Source organism: Jaculus jaculus, chromosome 10, assembly GCF_020740685.1.
Source record: "Jaculus jaculus isolate mJacJac1 chromosome 10, mJacJac1.mat.Y.cur, whole genome shotgun sequence".
NCBI classification, from domain to species: domain Eukaryota; kingdom Metazoa; phylum Chordata; class Mammalia; order Rodentia; family Dipodidae; genus Jaculus; species Jaculus jaculus.
Window position 1 is genome coordinate 94,250,120 of NC_059111.1, and position 19,550 is coordinate 94,269,669.

The following is a 19,550-nucleotide window of genomic DNA, read 5'->3' on the forward strand; positions in this document are numbered from 1 at the left end:
GTTCGACTCCCCGCTGGCCGGGGCAATGGTGATCCTCCTACCTCTGCTTCTGCTGGGATTAAAGGTATGCGCCACCATGCCCAGCCAGACATAGACTATTTAAAAAATGTTTGTTTATTTATTAGACAGAAAGAATGAGTGTCCCAGGGTCTCTAGCCACTGCAAACAAACTCCAGGTACATGCGACCCTTGTGTATCTGGCTTACGTGGGCCATGAAGAGTGGAACGGGGATCCTTTGGCTTTGCAGGCAAATGCCTTAACCACTAAGCCATCTCTCCAGCCCAGACTCTTAAGCATTTTTTTTTAATTTTATTTATTTATTTATTTGAGAGCGACAGACACAGAGAGAAAGACAGATAGAAGGAGAGAGAGAGAATGGGCGCGCCAGGGCTTCCAGCCTCTGCAAACGAACTCCAGATGCGTGCGCCCCCTTGTGCATCTGGCTAATGTGGGACCTGGGGAACCGAGCCTTGAACCAGGGTCCTTAGGCTTCACAGGCAAGCGCTTAACCGCTAATCCATCTCTCCAGCCCTTAAGCATTATTTTGAACACATCTGTCTTGCCAAGGCAACGTATGTTTCCCTTATACACAGAAGCTGCATTCAACAAAAACACATAGCCACACACAACTATGAAAACAGAGGAGACATTGTCTTAAGTTGGGAGTAGAGAAGGAGGAGGGGCAAATATGAGCAAAGAACAATGAGGCTTAAGATGTGGATGGATGGATGGATGGTATAGATGGATGGATGGATAGATAGAGAATTTTATAATGAAACCCATTATCTTGTATGGTAAATAAAATGTTATTAATTAATATACATAAGAAACATTGAAGGAAGAAAGTAATGACATACAAAAACAGAAAAGTAGAACCTACAAATCTCTCTCCCACATCATACAGAATTTCTTAAGAACAGGATTTTGTGTTTCTCACTTGTACATCTTCAGAAGCTTGTTCAGTAGTTTTCATACATAAGCACTCAATAAAAACATCTGTTCTGGCAGTGAAGGAAAACATTTAGGTTTATATTCTACAGAACACTTCGGCAAGTACTGCCTTATATAAGTAAATTAAGGCTTATCTTAAAGTTCAGATCTCTTTTGAAAAGGAAATTAATGAACAGTTCTGCTGTGACTATACGAAATGATTAACTTTAAATCAATATAATTTAATGTGAGGAAAAAAATCACAATTTTTAATTGACATATTAAAAACTAAATCAGATATAACTGCAAAAAAAGGAAAAATAACAACGTATTATACTTTAAGTTCGAAGGAATTTCTAACGACAGAGCAAACACTAGATCATGTACACAAGATTGTTAAATCACACCGCATGTCAAGTTGCATTAACAGCATCAGAGCCTTGGTCCTATCCTTTTGGTATTTAGCATTTACAGAGGTCATTTCCTGCTCTTACACAGCATACCCTTGATGTCAATTTTACTTAACACTTTCAGGAAGGTATGTCATCAGTGAACTGCCTCTGCCATAGTAGGGAAAAAGCTGATCAAAACCCTGGAACAAGCCGGGCGTGGTGGCGCACGACTTTAATCCCGGCACTCGGGAGGCAGGGGTAGGAGGATCGCCATGAGTTCAAGGCCACCCTGAGATGACAGAGTTAATTCCAGGTCAGCCTGGACCAGAGTGAGACCCTACCTCGAAACACCAAAAAACATCCTGGAACAGTTGAGCAGGGCAGAGGGAGAGAGGAGCTAGTACAGACCTCTAGAAATGAGACAGAGTTTAACAACCTCTTCAGATTAAAAAAAAAAAAAGCAAGTGGTTCAAGGAATTTTGATAGGATCCTACGTTAAAATTTCAGTAACAGTGATATTGTGACTTTGCCCTTTAATGTACCGTGAAGTAGTTAGTTGTTGGGACAACTTTAGGAAGAAAGGCCCAGACTGAGATTTAATGCCCACTACTATTAAGCAGGGATAATAGGGGAGATGAGAGTAGTTTTATTGTTTGTTTTGGTTTTTTTCGAGGTAGGATCTCACTCTAGCTCACGCTGACCTGGAATTCACTATGTAGTTTCAGAATGGCCTCGAACTCATAGTGATCCTTCTACATTGGCCTCCCGAGCACTGGGATTAAAGGCATGCCCCGGCTTCATGAGAGTTGTTTTATTTCACAGTACAGGCCAAGTATCTTTAGTCTGAAAACTGAGATCTAAAATGCTCCAAAATCCATGCTGGGTGGTGGGGGCATATCTTAGTATTACACTGTAATCCCCAGAATCAAAATACATACAGACAGGCTGAAGAGATGGCTTAGCGGTTAAGACGTTTGCCTGTGGAGACTAAGGACCCAGGTTGGTTTCTCCACGTCCCATGTAAGCCAGATGCACATGGTGGTGCATGCGTCTGGAGTTCATTTGCAGTGGCTAGAGGTCCTGGCATGCCCATTCTTACAATCTCAATCTCCCTCCCTCTCTCTCTCTCTCTCTCTCTCTCTCTCTCTGTGTGTCTAATAAATAAAAATAAAAAATAGGGCTGGAGAGATGGCTTAGTGGTTAAGCACTTGCTTGTGAAGCCTGAGGACACTGATTCGAGGCTTGATTCCCCAGGAACCATGTTAGCCAGATGCACAAGGGGGCGCATGCGTCTGGAGGCCGTTTGTAGTGGCTGGAGGCCCTGGTGTGCCCATTCTCTCTCTCTCTCTCTCTCTCTCTCTCTCTCTCTCCCTCCCTCCCTTCCTCCCTCCCTCCCTCCCTCCCTCCCTCCCTCCCTCCTTTCCTCCTTTCCTCTTTTTCTCTATCTCTCTCAAATAAATAAATAAATAAATAATTTTTTAAAAAAAATTAAAAAATACATACAGACATGCAAAGAGACAGACACAGAGACACACTGGTAGCCAGCATAAAATAAATGTCTAAAATCTAAAAGCATCTTGAGTGCTAACAACATTGCAGGTAGCAGAATCGCCACCTGATCTGACCTCATGAGAAAGACAGCACCCAAAACAGACACATTAAATTAAACACAATGGGGAAAAAATTTTCCCTTGATATACATATACAAGGTATATTTGAGACATATGAATGTTTAGTCTGAGGTCTCATCCCCAAGACGTCTTGTTAATATATATGTAAATATAACAAATTTCTTAAAAAGGCAAAACCTCAACATGCTATGCAATACCAAACATCCTGAGTAAGAGATGCTCATGACATCAGAAGCCCCTCCATACCAGCAGCCTTCATTACTTCTAATGGAAGAAATCCAAAGTTTGCTTTCCTGCAGGAGGCCAACACTTGAACTTCAAATAGGTCCGGGGATGGGAGGGGGGTATTTTGCCACCATTCAGAGCCTAGCACACACACATACTAAAGAATGAAACAAGGACCTAGAGCTCAGAGCAGACAACGGCTAACATTCTGGGCTGACTCTCACACGAAGCTTGAGTGCGGAAGATGACGGAGGCTCACGGCTCATACCACATGCTTGTGCTTTAGAAGGTGGCAGGATGCAGAGTCTGACACCTTGAAGGCCGTAGGGAACATAAAGGGAGGCAGAAAATACCTTGCATGTCTCAACATTAGGGACAGGTAAGAAGTACAACAAAAATATGTTTTTGCTTGTTTTAGGTGGGGTTTTGAAGGGGAAATTAAAGGGTTTCACTCCACTTTTAGTAACACAGACTGGCCTACAACTTTATGTTTAGCCCATATTGGCTTTGAAGTCATAATCTCCCTGATTCAGGCTCTCAAGTGCTATAAATCACAGACATCTACATACCACCATACTGGCTAATACTTATCTTCATTGGAATTTCTGCATTTTTTTTAACATCTTTGCTTTATTTTAATTGGGGGAGCAACTTATGGAAACACATTTAATCATTTAAAAGTAACCGTGTAAAAACATATGTATTTATGTCAAAATTTTACCATATAGTCAAATTATTTCAAATATGTACATTATTTTAAGAGTATAAAATATTAACTATGTTTTAAGAAATACATTCATTCACATAAATATAAATGCCTTATACATAATACACAAATGTCTAATACAAACAGTGGAAAACAAAGAATTAAATATATATACATATACATATATATATGGAATGCTTCATGAATTTGTGTGTCATCCTTGCACAAAGGCCAAGCTAATATTCTCTATATCATTCCAATTTTTGTCTATGTACTGCCACAGAAAGCCCAAGAATTATTTTTTTTGAAAAACAGAATATTAACAATAATTATCTCTGGATGGTGGTATTTTGTGTTGATGTTAATATACTTTGGGATTTATTTTTCTAATCTTTACCCATTGAATGAATATATATATATATATATATACACATATATTTTAATATATACATATATATTAAAAAAACAAATATTAATTGGAGAAGCAAAATGGCCACAGACAGTTATATTGTATGGCTGTGAGATACCACTCAAACATCTGCAAGGACTTGAGCCAGGAAGGGACCCTCTGAGTCAGAGACCATATAAATTCTACTTTTACTCCCTAAGTGCTTTTAGGACTTTGTTTGGCCAATATTGTGATAGGTGGTGAAATTAAGGAGTTTTGAGTACTGGAATTTTCCATCTAGCCCATTACTATCCCAGAGTCAGTAAGAAAGAGAGGTACAAAACAGAATGTATGATATCAATTCCTCATGCTTTATTAGTTAAATAAAAATAAATTAAGGGGGCTGGAGAGGTGTCATAGTGGTTAAGACGCTTGCCTGGGAAGCCTAAGAATGCATGTTCAAACCTCCAGGTCCCACACAGGCAGATGCACAGTGACACAAGTGTGCAATGTCGCACATGCACGGGGGTTAACACATCTGGAGTTTGTTCACAGTACCTGAAAGGCCCTGGCATGTTCATTTTCTCTCTCCCTCCCCCTCCCTCTCAAAAACACAATAATAAAAAAATAAATGAAAAAAATACATAAATTAAGGGCTACAGAGATGGCTTAGCTGTTAAGGCATTTGCCTGAGAACCCAAAGAACCCAAATTTGATTCCCCAGGGCCCATGTTAAGCCAGATACACAAGGTGGCACAAGTGTCTGGTGTTGACTTATAGTGGCTGAAGGCCCTGGTGCACCCATTCTCTCCCCTACCCCCCATCTCTTTCTATCTTTCTCTCAAATAAATAAAGATTTAAAAACAATAAATAAACTCACGAAAGACAACAGGCAGGATTACGTAAAAAGAGGAAATGCCGCCTTTAATCCCAGCACTCGGGAGGCAGAGGTAGGAGGATCGCCATGAGTTTGAGGCCACCCTGAGACTCCATAGTGAATTCCAAGTCAGCCTGGGCTACAGTGAGACCCTACCTCGAAAAAAAAAAACAAAAAGAAAAAGGAAAATAAAAGAGAAAATGGAATTAGGATACACTGTTCAGAACAAACCTCACAACCTAATATGAGAGTTACTTATGGGGAAGAAACCTTTCTATGCTTTCACAGCTTTCTGAAAATTTTCTCTTTCCATGTTATGCCATGAACATATGTAATGAATCTTTCAGGTTTTTAAATCCTAAATTAAGGGAGGAAGACAGAAGGTTCAAATTCAAGTAACAAGCTTTTGAGGGAAGAGGGTTCCAAGGACAAGAAGAACAAGGTTACAAGGCAGGAGTCAAGAGAAATGACAGCCAAGGAGTTTCTGCCCACTATTTAAAGTATGAACACTATGACTTAGGTCCTCTCCATACTTAGCCTTTGAATTTAATATGCATAGAAATGATGCTTTAACCCACTGCTTAAAAAAACCCTTAAGGGCTGGAGAGATGGCTTAGCAGTTAAGGCGCTTTCCTGCTAAGCCTAAAGATCCATGTTTGATTCTCCAGATCCCACATTAGCCAGATGCACAAAGGTGAGGCAAGCGCAAGGTCACACATGCCCCACTAGGTGGCACAAACATCTGGAGTTCAATTGCAGTGGCTGAGGCCCCGGCATGCTAATTCTCTCTCTCTCTCTTTCTTCTTTAAAATTAAAAAAAATAATAATAAATTTTTTTTAAAACCTTCAGCTTAGACATTAGTGGATAAAGTCATTAACTGAAATGACACTTAATGTCTTTAGTTTTGAAACTATTCTCCTTCCCCAGTGACAGACCTTCCTTCAACCTCTTTTCCTCTCAGTACCTCTCGACGTATCTGCTATCCTCATGCTGGCTTCACCATCTCCCTATAAAGCCTGAACCTATTTAGTGCCTGATGAAACAAGTTCGGAGTACATGACTTCCCACTCATTTCTGCTACTTACATCCTGTCATTTCAAAGAAATGGACCAAGGTATGAACCAGAGCAAATTTTTCACAACAGTTACTGTAGTAGTTTGAATATAGGGGCCCATAGACTAGGCTAGAATTTTGAGTCTCCAGTGGGTGGAGTCCTACTGAGGAACAGGTACTGGGGCAGATCTGATTCCAACCCAAAGGGTGAAGAGGGCAGTTTGAGTTCTGGAGGTTCTTGCTTGCTAGTATTGGTGATTCCTGGCTGTTTGGTGATGTCTCTGTGCTTGATCATGTTCCCAGGGACTCTTTAAGCCAGAAATAAAGCCCTTCCCTCCCATAAGCTGTGTTTGGTGGGATATCTGTCCCAGCAATGTGAAACTGACAGCAACAGGTATATATTTCACACAGCATTAGAAGAGAGCAGCTTAAAAGCAGCACAAAGAAATCAATGGCCCAAGATAGGGAAACGCTAACTCTGGTCATCTGATCACAACACACTTGTATGCATGTTCTGACTTATCACAGTGTGCTCCATAACCATGTACAACCATCAGATAACAATTAAAAAGGACACTGAGGGGCTGAAGGGATGGCTTAGCAGTTAAGGCATTTGCTTGCCAAGCCAAAGGACCCAGGTTCGATTTCCCAGGTCCCATGTTAGCCAGATGCACAAAGGGGTGCAAGCGTCAGGAGTTTGACTGCAGTGACTAGAGGCCCTAGTGTGTCCATTCTCTCTCTCTCTCTTCACCTCTTTCTCTGTGAAATGAATAAATAAATTAAATTAAATTTAAAAAAAGAAACTGAAAGAAAAAGATGTTAATCTCTCTAAAATGAATGGATGCTCAAATCCTCTGCAAAAGAGAAAAAAGAGACAGACACTAGGAGATAACTCAGAGTGACCTTTTTCTTAAAAACTCTCAATTGCCTGCTGGATTAGGAAGTCTAAAGTTCAAAATCTTCCACACAGAGTCCTATGTTCCCTCCCACTGAGCTTCTTCACAGGGTTTTTATGAGAACTAAAGGCCCTGAGAAGTTGTATCTAGGTTTCTATAAAGGCAGAAGTAGGGGCTGAGCAGTCAGGACTACAGGCTTGAATCAGAAAAACTCTACATTTAGCTAACAATGGATAACTATTTAATAAAGGATACTGTATAAAGAAGATAGAATATTACTCCACCAAAACATGTATTTTCATAAAAGTGTGCTGTGATATAAAAATATAATCACAGGGAGTGGAGAGATAGCTTAGTGGTTAACATGCTTGCATGTGAAGCCTAAGGACTCATGTTCGACTCTCCAAGTCCCACATACGCCAAACACACAGTGACAAAAGTGCGCAAGGTCGCACATGCACACAAGGGGGCACATGCGTCTGGAGCTTGACTGCAACGGCTGGAAGCCCTGGTGTGCCAATTCTCTCTCTCCCTGTCAGCCATTTGTCACATTAAAAAAAAAAAAAGTCTGTTGGGCTTGCCTAAAAAAAAAATAAAAAAGTGTGTGTATGTGTAAAATCAGACTAGAAAGATGACTCAAGAGTTAAGAAGTTGACTCAACAGTTAAGTCACTTGCCTACAAAACCAAAGGACTCAGGTTCGATTCTCCAGGACCTATGTACGGCAGACACACAAGGTGGCACACGAATCTGGAGTTTGTTTGCAGCAGCTGGAGGCCCTAACGTGCCCACTCTCTATCTGCCTCTTTTCCTCTCTTTCTATTTCAAATAAAGATAAGACAATTTAAAAAATGTATATAGGTATGTATGTAAAATCACAATGCTAAGGACTAAATACAGCAGCATCCAAATTCTTACACATGCAAGGGACTTTGACGAAGAAACTCTACTAGGTGTACTGAACTCAGCCCGCAGCCCACATGCACCCGAGGAGAGCTATGCATGAAGCCCAACCCAAAATTTTACAGTTACTAAAAAACATGTTGGTCTTTTGATTTGATTTGGGGCGGGGTGGAGGTGCTAGATTATGTGGTTCCAAAGCTTCTCGAGCATAAACGTCACAGGTGACGATGACAACGGTGTACACAATGTCAAAATGCCTGGATGGAAACACAGCCAGTACATACCACAGCCATGTCAGAAAGACACATTTACAGGTGCCTTTTAAATTTCATTCATTCTATTAATTGTTTTTTTTTAATTTTTAAATGTTTACATAATCTTTTCACAATTAAAAAACTATACTGGAAAATATTACTGGTTTTCCTTAATAAGACTGGTCACTCAAGGCCATTGATTGACATTTTCCCTTCTGTAAAGCCTAGAAGGTGAGCAAGCAAACCTCATGTCACCTTTTCTGGAGGCTTTCCTGGTAAACATTTGGATGTTACCAGAAGAAAAAGAAGGCATGGCAGGCTGCTGGTCCCAGTGGTTTCGAAACCAATAAAACCAAAGGAGAAAGTAAGTAACAACACCGTCTAAGCGCGCTGTCTCTGCGAGTGTCTGGGGGCGAGGGGGACTGACTCCTCTGCAGTAACGAGGAGAGTCAAGGCAGCGTGAACACTGTCAGCACCAACAGTTGGCTCAGGGTGCTCAGCACTCCCCAAACACCAGGATACACTCCTAGGCACCTCTGGCCAATTTGTAGACTCACCAGATGCTTTGCCTTGGAGCGCTCTTCCTCACTGGATATCCGTTCCCGAAGGATGGCTCTGGTTAACTGCTCGTTGGCTGCAGCCCTATCTCGTTCCAGGTCCTTGGCTTGTTTTAGGCTGAAAAGACAAGAAAAAAAATACACCATTGGTTGTCATTCCTCTTAAAGATAAGAAAAATATAATTTCAAGAGATGAAATCATATTGGCCCATAATATATCAAAAGTATGTACAAAAGGGATTCCCCATGAACCCCTGCCCATGGATTTAAAACAACAAAGTTCAGACACAGGAAGTCAATTGATAGGGCTGACAAGCATATCTAAGATAAACGCAGTTTGTACCTAACACGGCACTCTTCCCACCAAAAATTCCAGTAGTGCAACTCCTATCACCCTTTACATATTCAATTAACAAAATAAATTATCAAGTCATTCTTGTGACAAATATGTGAAAGTTTATCATGATCTTCCCCTCAAAAGGGACTCGATTATTTACTATACACGTCCGACACTGTGGCCTGGAGGACACGGAGGTGATGGTGGACAGTCCCTGTTGTCACGGCTCTTACAATGCAGCAGGAAGAACAAGTGACACAGTGAAGACATCTTTACACCCAATGGATTGGTTATATTTTCCAGAAATCTTCATGTGCAAATACGGCAAAAACCTTCCACAGCAGGCTCATTTCTGGAATGACTTCAGTTTTCACCTCAGGGCCAGTTGTCACCTCACATGCCAGACACGATCTAGCCAAATAAAGGAGGTGAAGCTGACCTCCGTGGATCTGCAACCCAGTACTAATTCCATTAATGAAGCAGAAGACTGCATCACGTTTACCAGAAGAGTCATCATACAACTTCATTGTAGGAAGTTACAACCCAATACACCTCTCATTGTACTTGATAAAGATAAATGACTTTGGCACCGATTTTTGCCATAATGCCTGGCACAGAAAGGCACTGAGCATTACTGGATGAAAGAACATTTCAGTCTAATCTCATGGATAAAGATTTCTGATTGCCTTTTTTTTTTCTTTTTTGAGAGAATAACCCCTCCCCTCTCTGTGCCATCATATCCCCAAAGATATGAGCCAGACTTTAAGAGGAAAAAGTGAAATTGTTGTGCTGGTGTCATTCTGAGAGAAATCTAGCGCGTATGACTCACAAGCATCAAATGCTACTCTGCACTAGCCTATCCGATTTCAAACAAGCTCTTGAAAAGAACTACAAAAGATCAAATTTCTTTTAAGTATTTTTAAATTGCCGTATCATCATGACACTATGAAATTCTCAGAAATAAATTACAACAGATAAAAATCACCTTATAAAATATATTTCAAAATTACCATGCTATTCCCCTGGAGAGTACACCTGTATAATTTTTTTCCTGAATAAAGAATAACAGCTACACTTTGAAATTCTCTAATGTAAACGTAGCTTCTGGAAACTTCTTAAGCAGTAAATATAATGATATGCAAGAAACCAAACTTTATCTAAATTAAACCATGTAGTATGGTGTCTACACATAACTCCACTGAACACAGAACCGACAGACCAATCCAGAAGTCCCAGCATTTCCCCAGAGCGGACTTCTCAAGCGTGGCCCATGAGTGAGCAGTACAAGTATCATCTGGGATTTGCTACAAATGCAAATTCTACCGAACCAGAAACTCTGCAGATTGTATCAAGCAAACTGCCTTGTAATAAGCCCTCCAGGTGACTCTGATGCATGTTCAAGTATGAAAGCCACAGCTCAATACACAAATAAATCCCAGAGGGTATCAGAGGGCAGTAGCATCAAAATGGACCAGCCACATGAGACTACTGCACTGATAACCGCTGGGATGATGAACCTGATTTCAGAACTATGCAGTTAAAGCATTTTTATGGGCATATTGCTATAACTAAAAAAAAAAAAAAAGAAAGAAAGAAAAAACAGTTATCTATTTTGCATGTGAAGTGAAAACTGAAATAAAAGTGCAGTCTTATAATTAACAATCACATGCTACATGCCAAGCCCTGGCCCAGGCATGTTACATATATACTCATACGTTCTTATACATACACATATAAAATGGTATTAATTCATGAACTCAAAGAATGAATTCTATACAATTATATTTTACCACATCACCCCGTGGACAAAATTTTAAAAGTACTATTCTAGTAACTATATTTTTATAATTGAGTTTACTCATATATGACATAAGTTTAATTAAAAATGGAGTTAAAAGTGGTCCAGCTTAAACAGAGGATCAGAAATTACTGGCAAGCTAATGAAAAACGAAGCAAAAAAGCATGAGTATGAAAGTCATTAACATTATAATGAAAATGAAGAGTACTTAGCTTGCAGTATTTGGTCCAGTTACATGAACTTAGAACTGGACTCAAGGATCTTAATTAAGGCTCTACAATACCAGCAAAACCATGCGTTTAAAGCATTTCATGGGCATATTGCTACAACTAAAAAGAAAGGCCTTAACTGCATGGTTCTGCAATCAGGTTCATCATCCCCAGCGGTTATCAGTGCAGTAGTCCTATGTGGCCGGTCCACTGTGAAGCTACTGCCCGCTGATATCCCTCTGGGATTTATTTGTGTACTGAGCTGTGGCTTCCATACTTGAACATGCATCACAGTCACCTGGAGGGTTTATTACAGGCAGTGTGCTTGATATGATCTGCACTGTACACTGAATGTTTAAGAAACCAAATTATATATATTCAGGGTGTTTGGCAATAGGTCCCAGAAGAAATTCTCATTTTTACCAATACCTTAGTTTACTCAGCTATGTACTCTGAAAGCCCCTCGAAGCTACACACTTTGCAAACAGCCTTCCTTAAACATGCGACTCCTCATTCCCAAGCACTCCTTCACTCTCAAGCAGTGGTAGGGGATGAATAAAACAGGTATCATGTCCAAATTTTATGGTGTTCTAACTGTATTAATGGACACCTATATTTCTGTAGTAAGTTTTAGATCTCTACTATATAACTAAAACTGTACAAGAGATAAAAGTGAATTTCGAATTCACAAATGCACTCAGTAGTCACTGGGTGTATTGGGTGACTATGGTCAGTTTACTAAGCATGAAGCACTGGGCGGCAGTCCCCGGCCTCATGAAGCTCAATCATATTACAAATGGTAAGTGGGTTGGGGGGGGAGGTACAGTTAGCGTGACTGGACCCCTGAAGGTAAAAAAAAGGCACTTGTTAGAAACCAAAGATGATCTGACTTCTTAACTCTTGCCCAGTTCCCTAGACCTGTTTTTCCACACACAAAAAAAAAAAAAAAAACGCTGCTCAGTCCCAAAGGTGGAGCTGCACATGAGACACTCACCAGAGACAGAGGAGTGAAACTCTCCTTGACAATGCAAGGTAGCGCTTTACTTGCTAGATGAAAAGAAGGTGTGGGAGAAAATGAGGCTTTCATTATTTACTTGGATCTCCAATGACTTAAGAATTATCTCAAAACAAAACTAACAGACCAAGCATCTGAGCAAATACAGCCCCTTTTTATTTATTGGCATTTCCCACTTATTTCAGTTCTCCTGGTCTAACATTCTACTGTAAGCCCTTGATTTAAGTTTCATTTAAATTTCCTTCTTTTAAATACGGATCTTTCCTCATTTGAATTCTCTAGAGTTTTAAGCAAAGAAGCGGGAGTTTAGTGTAAACTTGTCTTATTTGCATTACGTAATTGGATCGCTTGCCTAAGCTTAATGAAACAAATACCAGTTGGTGCTGCCCTTATACCTCAGGCCCAGAAATTTAGCTGTTTCTGTGCATACTCTCGATCCGGCAAGAGACTTAAATAAACCCATACGATGAGTTCCCAAAACTCAGCCAAATCTCCTATAATGAATATTATTGCATACCCCTTTAAATTTTTTTTTTGTTTACTTTTATTTACTTATTTGAGAGCTACAGGCAGAGAGAGAAAAAGGCAGAGAGAGAAAGAGAGAGAGAATGTGTGTGCCAGGGCCTCCAACCACTTCAAACAAACTCCAGGGGAGTGTGCCCACTTGTGCATCTGGCTAACATGGGTCCAGGGGAACAGAGCAATGAACCAGGGTCTTTTCACAGGCAAGTGCTTAACTGCTAAGACATCTCTCCAGCCATGTATGGCCCTTTTAAATGAGGGGGGAAACTAGTCACATGCATTCAATGCACACATCTACTATAAAAACCAATTCTCTATACCTGTCTCAGGGTAAAAATCACCCAGCATTATTGCCTTCTGAAGAACTTAAAAGGTTTTAAGAAAGTGGAAAGGGAATTTTGAAATAGCTTTTGCTAGGCATTTTTTTAAAGATTTTACTTTTATTTATTTGAGACAAAGAAAGAGGGAGAGACAGAGTGAGTATGAGAATGGGCACACCAGGGACTCTAGCCACTGCAAACAAACTCCAGATGCATGTGCCACCTTGTGCATCTGGCTTACGTGTGTCCTGGAGAACCAAACCTGGGTTCTTTGGCTTTGCAGGCAAGCACCTTAACCACTATGCCACATCTCCAGCCCTAGCTAGGCATTTATTTTTATTTTTTTTGTTGTTCATTATTTATTTATTTATTTGAGAGCAACAGACACAGAGAGAAAGACAGATAGAGGGAGACAGAGAGAATGGGTGTGCCAGGGCTTTCCAGCCTCTGCAAACGAACTCCAGACGCGTGCGCCCCCTTGTGCATCTGGCTAACGTGGGACCTGGGGAACCGAGCCTCGAACCGGGGTCCTTAGGCTTCACAGGCAAGCGCTTAACCACTAAGCCATCTCTCCAGCCCTCTAGCTAGGCATTTTTATGTGGTGACTTGCCATGCTCCCTGAGGGAGGCATTACTCTCTCCACTCTTAAGTACAAATCAAGGCATATGCGAGAGGCAGGAAACTCCCTGAAGACTAACAAAGATAGTTCTCTCAAAGCTCTTAAAAATACTACTCCACATTTGAGCATCGTCTAATCCCAGCACCTTGGGAGGCTGAAGCAGGAGGATTCCAAGTTCAAGGCCTGCCTGGGCTACAAAGTAGATTCAAGATAAGCCTAAGAAACTCTCTGAGACCCTGTTTCAAACAAAAAGATAAAAAGAGGAGGAATACCTGGCTGTGGTGGCACATGTTAAAAAAACAAAACTCCCAGCACTCAGGAGGCTGAGTTTAAGTTAAGGCCAGCCTGAACTAGAGAGACGCCTGCCTCAAGGGGAAACAGGGCTGGGCATGTCACTCAGGGGTGCAGCACTTGCTGTCTGTCCCTAGGTTCAATCTCTAGTGCAAACAAGAAAGAAAAGTAAATGCCCCTACAAAAACTACTGTGTGGTATCATCGACCTATACAGTCAAATAAGAATAATACTTAAATTCTTTATTATTCAGAATTATTTTAAAATATGCATCTCTTATTTCTTCTCCTTATCTCAAGTAGAGCTTGCTAGAGGGTAAATTACTCATTAGCCCTTTACCAAGTGGTTTGGCCTTAGAAAGGCCTCAATGTTTCTGTAAATTTGGATGCTGTTCATTTGGCCATGCACAAATACTCTGATTTATCTTCATGCAGGTAGACACATAAGTAATTCTATACAATTCCACCTTAGAAAATTACTTTATAATTTAATATATAAGGCCATTATACTCCTGAGAGAAAGTGGTTAAGAACCTCAGATAATGGGTGAGAATAAATGGGAAAATGCAATTGTTAGAGATAATGTGATTTGACTAAACGATTTATCTAAACTTGAACTATGACCATTATACACTGAGAGTATGTGCAAATCCTGCAATGTACTTGACTGAGAAAGACTGTTGCAGACACAAGAGAAAAATGAGCAACTACAGACTTAAAGGTCATTTCGAATGCTAATGATCAGTTTTATTTTAATGCATCATACTTTTGTCAGAGCATGCTGAACGAGCTTCAACATTCTGTCTACTATTCACTTTTAAGCCCAAAAGCTGAGCTGGCTAATTCAGTGAACTAATTATTAGACTATTAAAAATAATGACAGAACAAGTATACAGTTTTCCAGTTATAAGACTTTACAAAAACGCAAGTCCACAGCAAGCTAAACACTTAGTTTTGAATCCTGGAAGAAAATGTCATAGATGGATATTCCCAAAGAAATTTGTGAACATGAAAACACAATAGTATAGCCATGATGAATTCATATGTAACAGCTACATGTGTGACCAATAAAGAATTGATGTCATATTGTGCTCAGTTTATACCAGGTACATCTCTAAGCATTTGACAGATGTGACTCAATCTTCACAACCACCTTGCTGAATAGATTGGGATATTTCAGACAGAAATTGTATCAAACCAAGGCTTACATCAGTGATAAATAATATAATGATTATACCACAAAGCCAGTGATAAAATTTAAATCACTCTGATTTCAAGCCCTGCACTGCAAACACACACACCATTAGACGATAAGTAGCAGGAGGGTAAAAACTCTGTCTTAAGTACCACTGCATCCTAGATCCTAATGCCGGGCTCTTGGTAAGTACACAATAAATACTTGTTGAAAGAATAAAGCTGGACTTGGTGGCACACACCTATAATCACAGCACTTGAAAGGTGGAGAAAGATCAGGAGTTTAAAGTTATCCACTGGCAAGCTCAAGGCCAGTGTGGGCTATATAAGACCCTGTCTCAACAAATAAGTAACAAAAAGAATGAAAGGCATATTTCAATAAAGATGATGGAAAATAGTTAGCTTCTCTATAATAATCTAGCAATGTAGTCTTTATAGGAAGTTGAATGATATTCAACCTAGCTAGCCATACATCAAAGCAACAGTATGTGCCAGCCTATCTGTCCCTCAACTGATAAATGAATAATGGAGATGCCCCCTAAAACATTACAGGCCATTGCCAAGGCTATTACTTTCCCACCAGGAATAGATGATAAGACTTGATTGCTGAAGACTCCAAATGCTTGGGCTGCAAGGTGACTGAGAAATCTGGCTGGAACTAAACTGAAAATTCCCTCCTTGTAGACCAATTGACAGAAATCTAGAAAAAGCTATGCTGCATAAAGCTCTATAGGAGAGAGAGAAGTCATCAATGGAGATAAAAAAAAAAAAAAGCAGTGGATACTGCAAGCCTTAAATTTGGTCAGCCAGGCAAATGAGACAAGAGGTGCAATAATGGCGTGTCTATTATGGGGAAAACCAACCACTCTCCATGGGAGGGAATACATGGCTGATACTGAAAACCTACAATGGGGGAAGTCATCAGCCCTAGGGGTGTAACACCTGCTGGTGTCTGGTTAAATGCATATATTATTATACTAGTGTGTTAAAATGTCTCCACAGCATGCTACCAGGAGGAGGAGGAACCTATAAAAGGCAGAGCCTAGTAAAATGTCTTTAAGCCATTATGGGATATACTTTATTAAATTTGTCAAAACACAGCTAAATAATGGTGAAGACAAAGACGCTATTCACTTGTGTCCTAATACCATGGCTTAGAAACAGTGATATAGACGCTGCTGTCTCTATTAATCACCTATTAGACAGCATGGACATCCCTCCATCCTGGCCACAGCTTCTTTCAGTGGAGCACTGCCGCTGGAGGAAAGGGTACGAGGAAATATGAAGACACCTCCAGGGACTATCCCTTTAATCTACCCCCGGAGACAGTGCATCAAGCCCTCCATCATGGCTCCAATTCGCATGGGCAACAAATACTTCAAACTATGCCACGGTTAAATCTTAGAAACATTAATAATCAATTCTTTTCTTCATTTCTATTTCAAAAACCCTTCTGGCCCAAACCAAACTGCAACTTCTCACCTTCCTGATGCAACAGCCTCTCACATATGGAGCTGACCAGTGGTTTGGGTAGACCTGATGTGTGTGCATGTGCAGAGACACACAGTAACCAATTCCTTTCCTAAGGGAGAAGCCAACATCAAAGCTTAGCAGAGCCCAGAGAAGAAGACATTCTTAAGAAAATAATGACCACACAACTCCCTTTCCATTTCTTTCTTTTTAATTGATAGTCGTCAAGTTTTTTTAATCATTTTTGAGTGATAGATTGAGCTAATGTGGAGGTTAATGACCACTGTCTTTATTAATCACTTCTGTTGAATACTCAGCTCCTGCCCCAAGATAAAGAAATCAATTGGATACTTTCATTCTGACCAATCCAACACTTAGCTAAGAGTTCAGAACTTCCAATTTCACAGTTCCTACATTCTCTCCCCAAGGGTTTCTCTTTAAAGTCAAGAACCTTTATTAATGGCCCCAATCTATCATTCAATACCCAAGCCAGAGACTGAACTCCTAGGTGCTTCTCCCCCGCCTTCCTCTATGTGATGGCCTCAGCTATATTTTAGTCGCATTTTTAGCACTCTCCAGGAGTGGAGTAGTACTGTGCTGGGTGCTTTGTTTGACTGTTGTATCTAAATCATATTTCTAATAGGCTGCTGCATCCAGGCTCCCTCTTCAATAGGGGGAGCCAGAGGGCAACTGCAGGGCTAGAGGAAAAACTCTCCAGTTAAGTCTGCTCTGGTCATACCCTGCAGGCCTCACTGCCTCACTAAGCAGTCCCACATCTTCTTCAGCAGCAGCAGCAAACTGAATTTAGTGACACATTTGTTAAAATTTGTAAAAAGCCTCCTTGCATGCCATTCTGGAGACACTATTCCTACAGACCAGTGCCTCCTCAAATCAATCAACAGCTGGGAGGCATATCTCCTTCAGAACTCCGGGTTGTCAGTAACCACACTTCAATGTCCCAACTTCCACCTCACCTCTTCCCCAAGCAGAGTGGGGACTGCTTCCTGCCACGCTGCCTGAGACGCAGTCCTGAGGTGAGGCCAGTGAGCCCTGGAACGATGGCTAGTCCAAATTAACATAGACCCTAAATATGAAATATACTGGATTTTGAAGATTTAGTATGGGAAAAGATGTAATGTCACCTTAGTAAATTTTCTATTTGTTACATGAAATTGTTTTGGATACACCTATTTCTGTTTTAGAGTTACTAGAAAGCTAACTACATGGATAGCTCACATACTTCCATTAAACAGAAGTGCTTTAGGATTAAGTGGGGTTTGTTTGTTTTTTACCTTTAGAATTTTTAAGTGGCTCAATAACAATTCTTACATCAAAGTTCCTCTGTAAAAATAACTGCTGGCATTTATTTATTTATTTATTTATTTATTTATTTATTTATTTATTTATTTTTGGTCTCCTTGGTGGACTCTACCTAGAAGCTATTTAAAGGAATAAATTCCCTAATTCCTCACCAGAGTTAAATGGAGAATACTGGGATTTCGGTGCTGGTGCTGGGGAACAGTCTAGCTTCCAGTTTGAGGAGGCAAAGCTTAGGCCTCGGATGATCCCATGTCCTTTATAAATTAGCTATTCTGTCTAGAGGCTTATAATTTTTTTCTTTTTATCCTTGGAGATGTTTTCTCCCGCAGACAAGATTCGAAAGGCTGCGACGAGGTATGCGTCTTTTCTCATCAGTCAGCCTGGGATAAAGCAGCCTGTCAACTCACAGGCTCCAATCATTCCTCAGCTCAAGGAAATGCTTGCTGTCACTTAATTATCACCTCTCCTCTCTTCTTTGGGCTCCTTCTAGAATTTAGACTATTTCATTAGATGTATCATGTGTGGAGTTATTGCCTCCTCTACTCTACATCTCCAAGATTAAGATATATCTTAAAACTGATGGTTTACCACAATCCAGTGACAATGGTTGTCAGCGCTACAATGAAAAAAAAGCAGTGCCCTTAACTGTTCAAGTGTTCTCCTGAGAAGCAGCCTTTCAGTGGTTGTCTTCTCTGGCTGCTGTGTCCACTAGGCACCTCCTATTCACCTGCTTCATGTGCCGAGGAAATGGCTAAGAGGGTAAAAGCACTTGTTGCACAAGCAGGAGAGGCTGAAAAGGCCTGATTGCCCTGAGCTCAATGCCCCAGTGACCAAATAAACAACTGGAGTGGCCACAAATGTCTGAAAGCCCCGTCTAGTGAGAGCAGAGAGTAGAGAAAGAAGGGCCGGGTCTCTCTGGTCAGCCAGTCAGGCAGCTCTAGGCTGGGTGAGATGCTCTGTGTCAAGGGACTACGTGAGTAGGCGATAGAAGAACACACCCGACGCTCTCCTCGGTCCTCCACATGCACGCTCACATGGCACGAGCATCTGCACACACATGTATATACCACACACACCGCCACACATACTGCACATGCACATGTAAATACTAATGATAGTAATAATCTGCCACTTCAACTGGGCTCAGACCCACATGCTAAATTACCTTTGCATATCTAATATATCTGATAAACAGTGGTCCAAGAGGCACCTGGCCCAATCGTGTGCCAATGCCCTGCTAAAGGGACCTCAAGAGAATCTGCAACCCACCCATTCAAGCCAGCTGACCGAGATAGAAACCAAAAATCCTCCCAGAAACATGGCCAGAGATTGCGGCCACCTCTGTGATGTCTGTGGTATCCCAAAGCCAAGCCAGTGGCTCATACCCCTGGCCAGATGCTCTTCAATGAAAATAATAAGAATAATGTCAGTTATGTGGAAATAGAAGATAGAACACCAACCAAAGCTTTGCTCTACCCTCACTATTACTTTTCTTGTTTGGTATATATACACAATTAACATACCATCTACCCTCTGAGCAAACTTTAGTTTTATAACACAGTATTGTTGGATATTGGCATTTTGTTGCGTACTCATTGACATTTTCCTATCTGTGACTAAAAAGGTAAATTATAGCCGGGCAT

General features: G+C 40.7%; 1 protein-coding gene and 1 non-coding gene across 5 annotated transcripts in view; both read right to left on the minus strand.

The window, feature by feature from the left end:
- Positions 1-19,550, minus strand: part of Chchd3 (coiled-coil-helix-coiled-coil-helix domain containing 3) — a 290,084-nt gene that overhangs the window by 168,715 nt on the left and 101,819 nt on the right. For all 4 annotated transcript variants that reach the window (XM_045161122.1, XM_045161120.1, XM_045161121.1 and 1 more), the window contains exon 4: positions 8,814-8,931. In XM_045161122.1, the coding sequence (XP_045017057.1) occupies positions 8,814-8,931 (118 nt within the window). The remainder of the gene's footprint in view (positions 1-8,813; positions 8,932-19,550) is intronic.
- Positions 4,069-4,175, minus strand: LOC123464222. Its single transcript, XR_006639459.1, has one exon. It is a non-coding gene; the product is annotated as a U6 spliceosomal RNA (small nuclear RNA).